The sequence below is a fragment of the Cataglyphis hispanica genome, chromosome 15 (genome assembly GCF_021464435.1).
Source record: "Cataglyphis hispanica isolate Lineage 1 chromosome 15, ULB_Chis1_1.0, whole genome shotgun sequence".
Lineage (NCBI taxonomy): Eukaryota > Metazoa > Arthropoda > Insecta > Hymenoptera > Formicidae > Cataglyphis > Cataglyphis hispanica.
In genome coordinates this window covers 3,563,530-3,579,844 of record NC_065968.1, presented here as the reverse complement: position 1 = coordinate 3,579,844, position 16,315 = coordinate 3,563,530, and the positions used below count along the sequence as shown (strand labels likewise).

The window sequence follows — 16,315 nt, the reverse complement described above, 5'->3', positions numbered from 1 at the left end:
GGATATATTACTATTTGTCATGAAGAATTTATAAAACATGAATCGATTAGCTATCGGTTAGAGAATTTCTAGAATTTCAAATGTTTTTTCTAATAACAGCCAATCAGACAAATCTTCACACCATAATAAAATATTACCAAAGTCATATTATTGGAGAATTTATTTTTTAATGTTGGCACATCTGAATATTCGGAATATTTCATTTTACTAAACTTAGGTTAGGTTAATCAAAATGGACGCACAGCGGTGCCGTTTGCAATAATGTGCAATGATATATGTATATTCCTACAGATGATTTTCTTATGTGTATTGCGCCAAATGTGGATAGACCCAAGCAAAAGTTTATTATTTTTCGTGATAGAAATCTGTTTGCGAACAAATCATTTAAATATTATTGAATACGTTTTGGATATTCTGTGAATCGATAATATATATTGCAATTTTATATTATATATCAAATTTTTTTTTTTTTAAGAATTTCATTAATTCAGCTTTCTCTTATACGATACGATGTAACTTTTGAGTCGTATTGGACACGATACACTACCTTATTAAGGATTAGCAATGTGTAATGATTCTGTAAAATGTTATCTAAAGTAATCCGATATTTGAAATGTTGAGACTCGAAACTGTCGAATTGCCCTCGTATATAAGTGTACATAAAGCTATATGTTATTACAATTCATTCAGTTCGATCATTTGCGAATAGTTGACGCGAGTATAAGGACAACGATTTGATAAGCGGCGTAAGAGCAAGGATCGCGCTTTATACGAAATACTGGATACTTAAGATACAAATGCTCAAGTTTTCGTAACCATATAAACAGGTGAATAACATTGCTTAGCATTATTAATATCCGTATTGTAAAATTTAATTGCAGATAATTTTGATTATAATAAAGTGAGATATATGAAGTCCCTATATATTCTGCATATTATATTTCAGGTAATTGGCAATTATTTGTAAGTTGCCATCCTTGCTGTTTTTCTGTTAATTTGGAGCAACAAATTTAATTTAATTTTGAAAAAATCCAGAAACAGTGCTTATAAATGCAAAAATATTTCTCGCTGTGAATAGTGAATATTGCAAGATCATAAACATGCGTATGTTATTTAAGATAAACAATTGTATAAAAGTATCAATGTACTCGGCAATATATCACACATAAAAACTACACAAAATAATAAATTTGTAATGCAGAAGAGAAGAATCTATCATTGTGTTTTTGTAAGATTATTATAACAAATATCTGTATATAGAAAGCATTTACACAATGTCGAATTCTAAGAAAAGTCCAGATTGTAATCTAAAAGAAGCCACAGTACTCAAAAAAGAAATGCAAGAAACAGTAAAGAAAAAAGGAGACTCTTCTGCACGACCAAAGTGTAAATTGGATTCGCATGGTTGCCTAAATCTTCAAGATATTCTGCTCATGTTTGATAGTCCAATAAGTCAGGAGCGAGCATGGGCATTGTGTTATCAAATAGTCAAAGGCCTATCGCGCTTAACAGAGAATAAGTTTTATGAGATATCAGACCTCTGGCAAATTGTACTTCACAAAGATGGAGACATCTGTCTTGAAAGTTTGGCAGGTGACTTTTTTTTATTGTAAAATTTATAATTAATTAAAAAATTATATATTATTATTGCAAACTTGGAAATAATTGACAAAACAATTTATGTTACAGGAGCCAAGCAACCTCTTGTTTCTGAAGAAAAGGTAAAGTAATTTGTAATAAGTATCTACTGTTTATTTTACAATATAAATGGAATAATTATTTCATAATTTTATCTAAATTGTCTGTTCTATCATATAGGCCATATTCTCTTTAGGCATGGCAATTTTTAAGGCCTTGGATTTTGGCTCTAATCCAGGAGAGGAAATAGCTTTATCGCCAGATCTAGAAGCTCTCATTACATTGATGACAAGTTGCAATCGAGGTGAATAAACTAAATCATTTTTTTTACTGATATTTAATTATACAATTCCATATATTTAAACAGAATTTCAATAATCGAAATAATTTTTTTGTTTTAAGTAAGACTAAAATGTTATCTGATTACATTATTAGCATCCGAAAGTGATGTAGAAGAACGTCTACAAGAGACCGATGATGAAGGCATCGAACGGGACTCGGGTGACACTGATGCAGAAGATTATGTGATGCCGAAAACTACTGAATTATGTACAGATAGTTCCGCTTGTACCTTGAAGACCATTCTCCAAGTGAGTATTTATATTCTTTCTCTAATTTTTACAACTAATAATTAAAAAAAAGCAAACTAAATATGAGAATCACATCATCTGCTTGAATGTTTAAATCAATTTCGAAAAAATGCGATGGACAAACAGTTTTATCTTTTAATGTCTTAATTGGATATAAATTAAGTGTAGAATGACATTTATTAAGCCACAAAACAGAAGGTTTTTTAATTTTTTTATTTTAGATATGTGAGCGGCATGTGCAAAGTTTGCATGAAGATGCCGATAATTATTATCGAAATGTGATACAAATGTTTGTGGAGGAGGCTCTTAGTCTCTCTCAATTTCTGGAAAAAGTGGTTGTCGACAAGCAATCACAAGATTTATACAGCCCAAGCATCAATGACCCTGATCGTAATTCTATCTCACTTCAGAACATTGACACATTGGATTTCAATGATTGGGTAAGTTTTCTTAATAAATACAAGAATATACATGGTGCAAGATATCTCTCATCAACAATTTTTCTGATGAGAGAATAACCGATTTACAACAATCTATTTAAGTAATCTATAACAGGACTAAAATTTCTTTGTTGTACTTAATTAGCACTTTCTTGTTTCACGTTTCTACTTTACAAGAAAGATGTATAAAAGATATACAAGGAATAAAATAATAAATATATAATGATAATTATACATATATAATTTATTGATTACAAACATTTATTGATTATTAATTGCATTTGCTCTTATAGACAGACGTTAGAATTTGGAGGGCTATACAAGTACGTTTATACAAATGTTCAATGTGTTTAATAAAATTTATTTGTTGATTCTTTATTTTATAGTAATCACATTATTATCTATTTTAATTAGTGTTTCTATCTTTTAACATTCATAAATTTAATATAGCATGCTTCAATCGCAAACACATGCTGCATAATAATTGAGTTTACTTACATTTATATAGAACAAGTCAGATTTATAAAGTTAATAATTTTATTTATATTAGAGAGAATTTGTTTATAATTATAAAAAATAATGATTTATTATTAATATTATTATTAATATTAGTACTTTTATTATTAATATTTATTATTTTAAAAATGAATTGTACAAAGCATAATTTGTAGATTGTTATTTTATTTATTATAAGTGATTTTTTATTGTGTCATTTTATGTTAACAAGAACACTCTACTACATTACTAGTTCCTATTTACTATATAATAATAATTTTTTTAAGTGTTATATTACAAAATAATTAGTACATTAGTTAGTGTTAATACATTACTTAGTGTTAATGAATAATATTCGCAAATTTTAAAACAACACTTGTAAAAATTAAAATCGATTAATTTGAGATAATATATATATGTAAGCACAAACATCTGCTTTTTTGTGAAACTTTTTTTCAACTTAGTTTATTGGACAATATTATTCATTAACGCGCTCTAGATTTATATATACTTGTGGATGAAAATACTGAAGCTTTATTAAATGTATCATCAGGCCAGATTTTGGGTTCAAGTAATCAGTGAGCTGAGGCGAGGAGTGAAATTGAAAAAAGTGGAAGCCAATTTGGGCTCCCGCGCGTCCTCGCGCACAAGGAAATCGTCCAGACTACAAACTAACTCCTTATGAGATTCTGATGGACGATATTAGAGAGAAACGGTATCATCTTAGAAAAACGCCTCCTACGCCCTCGAGAAAGGATGCGCATGCAATTATTCTCGAATTCATTCGAAGTCGACCACCTCTGAAAAAGGCAAGTGAATATCTAGGATATAAATAACTAAACGCTAAGGAGCTATATTTTATATTCATTAATTGTGCTTGTTCAAATCCGAGATAATATAATTCGCGAGATGAAATGAAGTTTAATATATATGTTGAATCTCAATTCAATACATATTAATAGGTATTACATTGGAATCGAGATATACTTATAAAAATCATGGAAATACACCTATACAATTGTAAATTATTATTGAGATATGAAATTATATTTATATCAAATGATATAACCATGATATCAATTTGTTTAAAACATATTGAGCAGAGTTTGAACTATAAAAGAAGTTAGAAATATATTTAAGCCTATTTTAAAATATATCACTAATATAATATAATAATAATAAATGAGAAAAGCTTTAGGAAATATGTGTTTAAGAATTTTATAAAAAAAAATTGTTGTCTGTTATATCTTACTATACAGGCCTCAGAGAGACGATTACGACCGTTACAAAAAGAATGTACGCTGAGAGAGTTACTTATGGAGAGTATAAAGAAACCTCCAAAGCCCTTAAGATCTTCAAGTTCGAGACAAAACGTTCCCAGGGTTGAAGAAACATCAGTTTGTAAGTCTATACATTTTATATATATATATATATAGGCACTATATTTTAATAATGGACTATAACACTACTTTATTAATCTTCTACATGTTAGAATTACTGTGTAACATACTACATGTATTTGAGTTGTACAACTTTATTTTTCTTTAACTTGAAATATGAAATTATAAAGTATAAGAAAAATGTCAAAACTTAATTTATAATAATTATTTCTATATATAAAATTAATGTAAAACTATTTAAATATCATTCTATGGTTTAGAAGTAGAAAGAAATAGAAGATAAATTTTTCCAATATTTCTATTAAAATAACGCATTTGCATTTAATTGTCATTGTATTAAAACTATTGTCTCCCATTTTTTTTACGCAATATAATAAAAACTGAAAGTTTATGCGAATTAATTTATAACGGTTGCGAATAAACTCTATCTGAGGAAATTTGATTAAAAATCAAGGATTATTAAAAATTATTTTATTAAAACACAAACTCTCTTAAAAGAATATTAATTAAAATTGAAAATTATTAATTATACGAAATATAAATTAGACTATATAAATATGAAAACATTTAACGCGCTTTATATCAGATCGCGAGAATTCGATATTGAATCGCACCCTATAACGTAGATGAATCACGATTTGGGGCGCTACGGGCGCAGAACAGAGAGAGAAAGAAAGAGGGTGAGAATGGGTTGGAGGGAGAGAAAAAGGGTACCTGGACATGGATGTAGACACGATCAATAACTGAAAGCGTGCAAAGGTGGACTGACGTTGCCCGAAACGTCATTGTAGCACGCCAGTCGGATGTCAACCCTTCCTCGTGAATGTCCTGGTTTATTGGTCCATCGATGCGACTGAAGGATGTACTAATTTGTGCTTCGGGGAATATTCAAAAATCCGTGGGATAATGAGTCGATCGATATTTTCAATATCTGCGAATCTCTCTTTGTGAATAATCTCGCGAAAGACTTACGAGTTCGGGATAATTTACTGTGATTTAAAAAGTGTTGTAAAAAACGTGAACGTTTATTTGTCCTCTTTGTTGCTTATTTTATAAAATATATATGTAGTGATTATAAAGTTCAAAGGTAAAGATTCAGAGACATATATATATAAAGAACCTTTATTTATATATAACATATTGCAGATTTTTTGTAACATTAATCTTTTCACAAAAGGACTAAATTACAATTATATGAAAAAATCTACTGAGTGTATTAATAAATAATTTATAACAAACACATATTTATGATGTAAAAAAATATGTGTCCTATATAATTCTAATATAATATTAACGTATTGCTTATAAGAATATGAAATATAAAATTCAAGATTCTTAGAAACTTGAAATTTTATTAAAACATTTGTTTTTAATCTTTTAATTTTTATTATTAAAACTTGCCTATTAAAAATCATTAATTTTTTATCACTTTTTTCTTGCCAAATTATTTAATAATAAGTAAAAAAGTAAAAAATCGCGACGATTGTTACGATCTGAGCACTCTATATATAATTTATTATAAAAAAATTCGAAATTTTAGGAATCTGATATTATATAAAAATTGAAGATTTGATTTTTTGTTTTATAATTTGAAATATGCAATAATTTGAATTTATAGATCTATGAGGAAATAATAAGAATCTGTGAAATAAAAGAAATGGTGTTTTGAATAATATATGTAGAACCAAATATTTCTCCAAATGCATTTGTAGAAACGAGGATATCTAGAATTTTGCACGAGTATTTCCGATTCTCTTTTCTGATCTCTCCTCATCTTCAAGAACTCGGATACATTCTTCGAGATGATGAAAATAATGTATATACCCGAAGTCTATTATTTCGACTTATTTAAAGATGTCACAAGCTGCTACGTGCTTCTTTTAAATTTATTGTAACATCATCAAGTCAGGATCAAGAGCCGCTGTTGTCTTCATTTTGTTACAAGTAATAATTTTCTTCAAAAGAAAGAGAAAAATAAATAAAAAGATAAGTGCGAATTTAAAGTAAAAGATGAAAGCAAACTAAATAAGATAATGGATGAGAAAACAAGACAACGTGCGCGCGCGCGAATAATTTTGAAACGATGAATAAATAAATAGCGCAAGTTGACCTTTTGATATTCAATAAATCGTCAGCTTAGAGTAAGTGCTTATCGCACTTAAAAATATTTTGTAACAAGAACTAATTAAAATCTTGTGTATATTTATTATGCAGAATAACTTTTTTTTCATACATATTTAATAAAATTTTATATAATTTTCTTTTTTTAGACTTTTTTTTTCTTTTTTTTTTTTTGAAGAAGAGAATGTAGATTTTCTTTAACAAAATTGTTTTCGACAGTAAAATGTAGGATCTTTCCATAAAATTTTTGTCTATGAATAAAGTCTTCGAAATTAATAAATAAAAAGCTTAATCATGTGTTGAAAACTGGAGCGCAATAATAATGCTTGCTGTCATGATATCAATTTTTTTCAGGCGGCAAGTCTCGCATGATAGTCCTCGGAGAAGTGCCGCCGTCGCAACCAGAGCAGGAGCAGGAGTCTGCGCAAGATGTTGCGGCTCAGTGGTTGCAGTCGGAAGATCAGAGGACGGCGACGTCGGCAGCCGGCAGCGTCCTGGCGGCAACGAGCCGCAGAAGACAGGATGTACCACCGGTACCGCAACCGCGGCAAAGGATCGCCAAGGATAGACCCGATGTTAGGGTTTTGCCTTCCAATAGGAATCGTAAGTCGCGTAGAAGGCGCATTACGGTCGCAGGTAATCATCTCATTCATCATCGTCATACATATGTGAGTGTGAAAAGTATTTTAAAAAGAAATAAAAAAGGCACAATTTTTGAATATCAAAACAAAAAAGCACAATATAATACGAAACAATAATTAGAATGGGTTAATCGTAAAATTTTGTTATAAAACGATATTTGGTATTTTTAATAAAATAAATTTATATTTTTAAATATAAATTAAACAATAAACACTAAACTTTTTAAAATTTTAATATAGATAAAATTTATTTTTATTATACACTTGCAAGTAATTTAAAGTAATAATATTAATATGTGCTATATACATAATTAAGAATGATAATGTATATAAAGAAAGCTGTGTGTGTATGTATGTGTAAACATGGAAATTAAAAATTTTCATAAGATTGAGATATTGTCTTTGCTAAGACTCTAAGAAAATTATTTATCTTTAAAAAATTTCTAAAATTTAATTAATTACCAATATAGTAGTGAGCATTTCATCAAAAAATCTATCTTTCCATTTCTGGGTCATATACAGTCATCGCATAATAAATCATAATATTGTTGCGATTTTAAAGTTTGCGCCGTTAGTACCAATCTAGATTTGATTATCATATTGCCAATGAATTAATTTTAATTTTTCAGATATAACGCAGAACGGGGAAGATATTAAGGAATATGAATCATCTGCGGTACCAAAACCACCTGGAAGAAATCTGGATGCTATTAGACGACCCAAGAAACTGATACCTGTTGATTTCGATTTAAAGGTCTATTTTCATATTTTTTCGATTACAATAGTAAATTCCAAATATAATAAACTCTTGTATAATAAATTCCCGCGATACTTCTATAATACTGCATAAAGTGGCACTCTTTATTCTAATTTAATTTAAAATTCGAATAGTGATAAAGACAAGTTATTCATTAAATGGTGTGGTAACTATAGCAGTTAACTTATTTTTATATTGAATCACATGTTACAAGTTCGAAGAGTACAAACATCGTAACTAAATAATACTATCTTTCACACAGTTGGATGCGGAGGATGACGATGACGACGATGATGATTACAACGAAGAGGAATTTGAAACGCGGTTCGAGGAAGAGGACGAAGCCTCTAATTATTGGCAATTAAAGGATTACAGTTTTGGAGCTCGCGAAGGTATGCGAAACGGGCACAAAGATTATCACCAGCAGAGAGATGATGATGAAGTAGGATCCGCGAATCCTTGGCGGAAAACCGGTGGGCTTCGTCTAACCAGAAACGAGTATCATCGATTCTGCGATGCTCAACTAGAATGTAATTGTTATAAATAATATTTGAACCTGTCCTCCTATTTGTTTATTGTTTTATAATCTTTCTTCCTTTTCTTTTGTTATTTCTTTTATAATCCTTTCTTTTAATTTTTCTTTCGATATAATACTTATAAAAACTGTGTCGTAATGTCTGAAATCCACTTGAAGAATGACCTCTTCCAATCTTGGAATCAATTTTTTCTTAGTGAATATTTTAATGGACATTATTTTTTTAATAACTCTTTTTAATCTTTAGTAAACAATTCTTAAGTTTTCTATATTATATTCTTTTCTTTACTGTATTTTTTTCAACCACGAATATTTAGTGATTTATATCAGTGATTCAATTGTCAGTATATTTTAACATTTTGAAATAATCATGGTAAACGATAACGATTAGATAAAATTTATCTAATCTTTTACTAAGGAAAGATTTATTTATAAAGTTCATTAATAAAATGCTACTTAAGAGATTACTTATTTTTACAGGTTTTTAACTTTTTGAGAGAAATGAATTTCTGTGTTTTTGCATCAGATTAATAAGAAAATTTGCTTGTCCCTCCTCTCTTATTCATAATAAAATATTAAATGAACTTGTTAATTAATATAACAATGTTTTGATTAAAACATATTTGAATTGCTCCAAAAATGATCAAAAGCAATAAAAATATAAGATAAAATCATATCTGTTTTAGAATTTCAGCTTGAAAGTATATTGGAAAATAATTATGTGTAAAATTTCTTTTTTCCTGATAAGGTTCATTCTATCAAAAAGTCGATATCCTAATTTATGTCAATTTTAAGAGTACGGTAAAAATAAATTTTTCTCTTTATAACTCGGATTCTAACTCAGGTTCAAATGCATTTTAAATCGAGCAAGAATTTATAAAAAGTGAATTTATAATGGTTCCCGAAATAATTTGAAAGTGAAATTGAATTAGATATTCCCTATTCTAATGTGAAATCTTGTTCGATTTTTTAGCTTACGATTTAGCGACGCAGTGTCCTTCCCGGAGAGCATCCGCAAAAAAACACGCTGCAAAATGTACGATACCATTAACGTCACTCACGGGGACGACATCTCTGCCACAATCAAGACCGCAAAGTCGACAACACACTGGCCTCACGGATTCGACACTGAGCCAAGGTCCGAGTCCTAACATCAGTCTGAATCCTAGCCCGAGTCACAGTCCGCAGCCACGTGCGCCCAGGCAACCGCGACGGGCGTACACAATCGCACACGAGGGTAAGGACGACAAAGCTCATGGCGATGAGTGGGAGGATGATACTGATAAGGTAAGGAACGTACATATATATATACGTTTTCGTATCTTTTTGTAAGCGAATTTTGGATACAACTGCGGACAACACAGATATTTTGATATTTTGAATAAACATAATACAGTACTTCTCAAACTTTCTTAGATGCGAAGCAAAATATGTGAACACATTTTAATATTGCAGATGATGAATATTTTTATATTTAGTCAATTTAAAAAGCAAAGAATATAAAAAGATAATAGATTGAAACGTTACGAGTTGAGGAAATTTTAGGGGTTTAAATATTTATATTATATAACATAAAAAGCTTAATTGAAAAGTTAATCATATTTCACAGAAGACAATACTAGGGGATATGCTGCTGGATGAAAGATTGTCATTAACATTGGACGAAATCGTGCACATTCGTAGCGTGCTCACGAAGGCGGAATTAGAATCTCTTCCTGTGGAAGGACGTGTTAAAGAGGATGTGGAGAAAAGACGTGTTTGTTTCCTCTGCCTGAAAACGCGCTTCGGGCTCTTGGGTCCTTGGGGGCAACGCTGTCGTTTGTGCAAGAGGACCGTTTGCGTGAAATGTTATTCGAAAGTCAGTTTCTAATTGCATACATCAATATATATTTGATTAATATGATATGAATATTATTTTATTTTATTCTATTTTGATTATATGTAGTGTCTAAAAATTAATAGAAAGTAGACTTATAACATTTTTGATGAAGCATACATTATTTTTGATGAAATCTCTCTTTGAAGTTAATCATATATTGACGAATATACTGAAATATTTATATTTATATTTTTCGAGCTGTGTGAATTAAATATTTCACATTAATAATTAAAAATTAGATTTAATTGAATTTTAATTGCTAAAACGCCTGATAATAACTCACGAGACACACACATATTTGACTGATTTGATTAAATTTTAATTATTAAAATTTGTTAAATACTTTTTGACGTTTCAATGTTTTTTCAATCTAATGGCAATAACCTATATTTTTAGATGCGGATTCCGACGGAGCAGTTTGCCCGAGTGCCAGTCGTGCTGCTCTCCCCCGGATTATTACTTTCGCCAACGGAAACGGAGACCGACAAGAACACTTGGTTAAGGAATGCGGGAGCGATCGGCTCGGCACCGGCTTCTCCTGCATCCAGACGAAAAGATTCCGCATTACGCAGCGGCACGCCCACTTCGACGCCGACGATGACACCAGTCTCCGCAATGACACCAACGTCAACGCCACCCTCTCATGCGCGTCGAGAGATGGAAAATCAGGGATTGGAGAAGAGGTCAGTACACGATATTATATAATAATTTGAATAAAAAGCTCAAGTGTTCCAAAATTTTACATTAATTTTTTAATTAAATTTATTGTATTTTACATGTTCATATTTTATTTGTATAATTTTTATGGTTTATGCATAGATGCTTTAAGGGCAGTGGCAGCCCCGCCGCTCTCTCAACCACGAAGACGTTCTCTGGTTCGAGCGGGCCGACCGCCGAGCAGCGTTTGGCAGCGGAACGGTTACGTGGTGTCGCCGTCGTCGTCTGTCATGATTGTCGCATCATGGTCATCCAGATAATCAAGAGCTCGAGAACAACTCGTGCGACAATACGCAACAATGTCATTTCCCGTCTCACTCTGAACCTCTCTCCTGCCTATGTTTAATCCTCCTCTTGATACCATTTCCATCAGTGACTACTGTTTCTTACCATTGTTTTCTCCGTGTCTAACAGAAATTCGTATTTCACTGTATACGTATCGGTAGCAAGTCGACAACAATTGTTGTCGCAAGAAAGAAAGAAAATACGTGTCTGTATGTGTAGATGCAAAATAGGACAGTCATTCTCTTATAATGCGTGTTGCAGAACTACATTGATTTTCATATCATAAAATAATGATAACGTAAGAATTATCTGTATGAAAAGTGGGCATATCTAAAATTTGTTTGGTACATATTATTTAAACTATGCTTTGTGCGTTGAGATATTTGTTTATCCTGAATAAAAGTTTTTCTTTTTTTTTTATTGATTGTTACATATTTTGAATCAGAAGAAGTCAATCAATATTTTCTTTACAATAGTTTCTTTAAGTTATCGATACCTACTATAAATGCAGGAGAGACGCGTGCGCGATGGTTATTTTTTCAGTCTAACTAAATGCATCGTTAGAGTCTACTAATGTTTATACAACTTGTCTTTGTAAAAATTTTATTTTACATAAAATAATTTATAACAAGGAAAAAACATTTATTTCATATATATTTCATTATTTTAGATTTTTGAAACTTAAATTATTTATATTTTCTTATATCTTCTAAATTATGTGTAAGATTCTAAAATTTTCATGATTTTTCTAGTCTTTCTATTAAATATTTTTCTTTAAGATATTTTTGCAGTTTTCACATATCAAAGTGTTTCATTGCCATAATATGCAGAATCTAAAAATTTAAAAAGTTACAAATTCAAAGATTTAAGAATCTGTGAATGTGTAATATATTTATAAATAATTATCTTCTTGGTGCAACAGTAAAAAAATATTTTGTAAATAGAATATTATATTGCTTATTCTTTGTTATAGATAAACATATCAACGCACAAGGTAATATTAATTTCCTGATTATATCATATTTTTTATGTCCATATTTTACCTTGAATAACCGATTTATTGTTTGTTTATGTTATTTATTTGGTACTGAAATAATATATTGCAATGCATTTAAATTTATTTGCTACAAAAAAGATGCTAGTTAAGAACGGTCGCATATACGTAGCAAATTTATATTATGTTATACTATCATTATCATTGTTTAATTATTGTTTTTCTGTGTTATATTATTTATATTAGATATATTATAATTTATATATCAAAGTAAAACTTTCAACAAAATTAAAGCATTCAAACAGCTAAAGACCTAAGAATTAGATTTAAAAAGTTTCGGCAATGGAAAGATGAAAATAAAATAGCCAAAGATTCTAATGTCGAAAACTCTAAGGATATGCAAAAATTTTAAAATATATATGTTAAGAATATAAACTCGAGTAAGAATCTCAAGATATACAGAGATTTAAGGATTTAATAATCAATGATCTAAAAGGATTAAAAAATGTGAAGAACTACAAATTTGAGATATTGATGAAAGTAAAAATTTAAAAATATAAAAATTCAATGGTCAAAATATTTGAACTATTGTACATTTAAGGATCAAAATGACCTCTAAGGAATTTCTTTGTAAAAAATTAACTTTTTACAAAAACCTATCTTTTTTATTTTTCACATATCTTTGATTTCAACAATTCTTGATGACACGAATTTATCCTACGTATCATAAATGCTTATGATTATATATTCTATAATATAAAAATAAATCCTTGGATCTCTCTCTCTCTTTAGCTCTTTGCTTTTATATATTCTTAGATTTCGAGATACGCACTTGATTTCATAATTTCTTTATATATATATAAACATACTTTATATAATATAAATCAATCAAGAATCTATATAATATTATATCCTAATATCATAGAGTCTTGAATACAAAAACATTTGGCTGCTTATTTATATAGATCCTTGCATTTTATCGATTATAATTTTTGTGCGTAATTTCGGAAAATGAAAGATCTCTCATTCTTAGAGATAGATTCTCAACATACTCTATGTGCAATGTATTTAGATCTCTAGATTCATATTCATAAGAAATTCACGATTCATTATTTCTAAAATCTTTGACTATCTTTTTCATTATTTACATCAAACATTGCAATTTTCTAAACATAATGTTAATTTAGCTTTTAATAAAATATGTAAACTTGAATGAAGAAAATTAAAATAGGCAATATTATTATTGGTCGTTTTGAAATGGGAGCAGAACCAAACAGAGGCAAAGAAGGCCTTAGAAGAATAAAAATTACTGATAAATCATATAGAAAATGCATTCTTCTTGTAAGATATTACTGTTGATCTTCCATAACACGTTGTATGTAATAATAACATGTTCAAATGTATTGAAAAATCCACTATATTCCTCACTAAGAAATATACAAGATATTCCAAAAAGATATATTTCAATAGCTTTTATTTGTAAAAGAACTTGTTTATTTCAAAGATATAAATTAATAATAAGCTTTAATTGAAATATTATAGGCTTAATTTGAAATTTGCATTTATTATCATTTTTGGGACTTTATTATATATCTATTTTTTTCTTAGTTTAAATAATGTAGTAAATAACTATTTTTTCTGTAGATAAAATTTCGGAGTATTGCGATGCATTTAGCGCTATACTCACGTGTTTTTCATGTTAAATAAATAAACCTTACAAAAATGTTTTTACACACACGCTGGCTACATTTAACGCTAAATGAGCACTATACATTAATATGAATATGGACCAATGTTTTTCAATTAATATGGAAAGATAAAACATCTTTGACTTACTCTTTCTTCCTTTAGAATATCTTGTATAACAAATAATAATGTTCAGAAAAAGAGGTAGAATAAAGACAAATATTGCAGAAGAGGAAAGTGGGAAAATAAAGCAAAAGAGAATTATACAATTTATCATAAGTATCTTCGTATATCAAAGTGAATAAATAAATTTAATAGAAAGTTTAAGATGCAAGACGACGCGAAGATAAATATCGAAATAAAATAAATTCATAATGCATTTAAAAATGAGAGTCTAGGAATAATATTAATTGATCACACTTGATATATCTGTGTTATTAATTAAAGAGGATTGATATTTTGATGAAATCAAATGTTATAATTAATTATTTTTATTATACTTAATTGATTGAGTACGTAAAATAAATTGCGATTAGTTCTAGAATAGATTAGTTTATTATATTGCATATTACTTGCGCAAATGAACGTGTAGAAATATGTATAGAAATGTTATACGAATTATGTTAATTGTATATATTGTAAATGACTTCTTTTACATTGTAAAATACGTCTCACAACGATATTATTTATTCCGAATAATTTCTGTAAGTGCAAACAAAAAGCTATGACACACAGTGAAGATCGTTATTGAAAGAATGTACATAAGTGAGAGAAAATTAATCGGATTGTGATGATTCTGACCGTGATCTTGATCATGATCCCTGTAATATGGTGCAGAGTACAAAGAAGAGAAGTAACGAATTATGAAGTTACGTTGCAAGTAACTCCGAAAAATGTTTCAATATTGAAGCCGATAAATAATATATATACATATATAATTATATAATCGAATATTGTTGCAAAAGCTTGCGAGGATCTTATAAAATTTGTAGGACAATTATATGGTATCACGAATGTAAAAATCCGACAATCGAAAGAGTCAAAGAGTTTAAAAAGAAGGAAAGGAGAAGGAAAATCTCTAATGACGCGAAAATGAAAATTATCGCAAATCAAGAAATTTAAGGATCCAAAAAGGATTCCTATAGGAAGCACGCTGAAAGCATTTTCGCTGGACTTATGAAGGTGAAATTCTTATTTACGCAGATCTTTTCTCTTTAAATCCTTCTTCATACGAGCCTCGTGTTAATATTTCTATTAAAATACAGAAATGTTAATACTTGGCTGAGCTTCAATATTAAAGGATTCGTATAGAATTACGGAGACTATTACGCGAGCTCTCTTGAGAACTGAAAAAATATTGTTTTTATGTATATCCCTTATTATTTGAAACTTGTTTCTCTCTCTCTCTCTCTCTCTTTTGTAGAAAATATTTTATTCAGATCTTTGGATTTAAAAAAAAAATATTTTTTTTTCCAAAAATCCTTAAATAACTATTTTCCGAAGAAAGATAAAAATCTTGAAGGATTCAAAGATTTCATGAACTTAGTATGATTTATAGCATAAAATGTAACAGGACTTTTGTAATAACGTAATACATTGCAAGCTATAGTATTTTCATTTAGCATTTAGAAAATATTTAATTAGAAAAATTAGGATCTATCTCATTAGACAAAATGTATCTTGCTTCGTTTTGTCGTTATATGCAGAAACTTGATGTAAATTTGCGATTTTAGTCGGCTATAATGTAAGTAATAAAACAATGATGTATGAAAATGAAGAAAACGAAAAACAAAAAAAATATCTTCGAAAAATATGTGTTAATATTCTCTTATTGTCAGTGCATTCTTTTATCTGTCATTTCCATTTAGTTTCACATATTTATATTATTTTAAGATTTTTAATTTTTTTTTATTTTTATATTTTTGTAAAATGTTTGTCTAAAGTCTAAATTAATGTTCATCTTCTAAAATGTACTACATAAAGAAGGAAAGTTTGATTTTTTCTTGCCACAAATTGTGTACTTAAAAAATATAAATTCTTTAATTTGCTATTGTGTGTCATAGCGATTTAAATGATTTTTAATTCAAGCATCACTGATACATAAAATTTATATTTTTTTTTCAGATGATTCGAGTAA

General features: G+C 28.9%; 1 protein-coding gene across 1 annotated transcript; it reads left to right on the top strand.

Annotated features, from left to right (window-relative positions):
* Positions 1–242: 242 nt before the first annotated feature.
* Positions 243–15,989, top strand: LOC126854932 (protein spire). The gene is given in 17 exon segments (XM_050602121.1): positions 243–827; positions 947–1,593; positions 1,690–1,721; positions 1,819–1,942; positions 2,074–2,228; positions 2,450–2,668; positions 2,962–2,991; positions 3,717–3,808; positions 3,810–3,972; positions 4,423–4,564; positions 7,039–7,287; positions 7,955–8,079; positions 8,345–8,612; positions 9,591–9,904; positions 10,227–10,475; positions 10,893–11,179; positions 11,316–15,989. Coding segments are annotated over 16 exon segments (3,012 nt in total). The 5' UTR covers positions 243–827; positions 947–1,274; the 3' UTR covers positions 11,560–15,989.
* Positions 15,990–16,315: the final 326 nt, after the last annotated feature.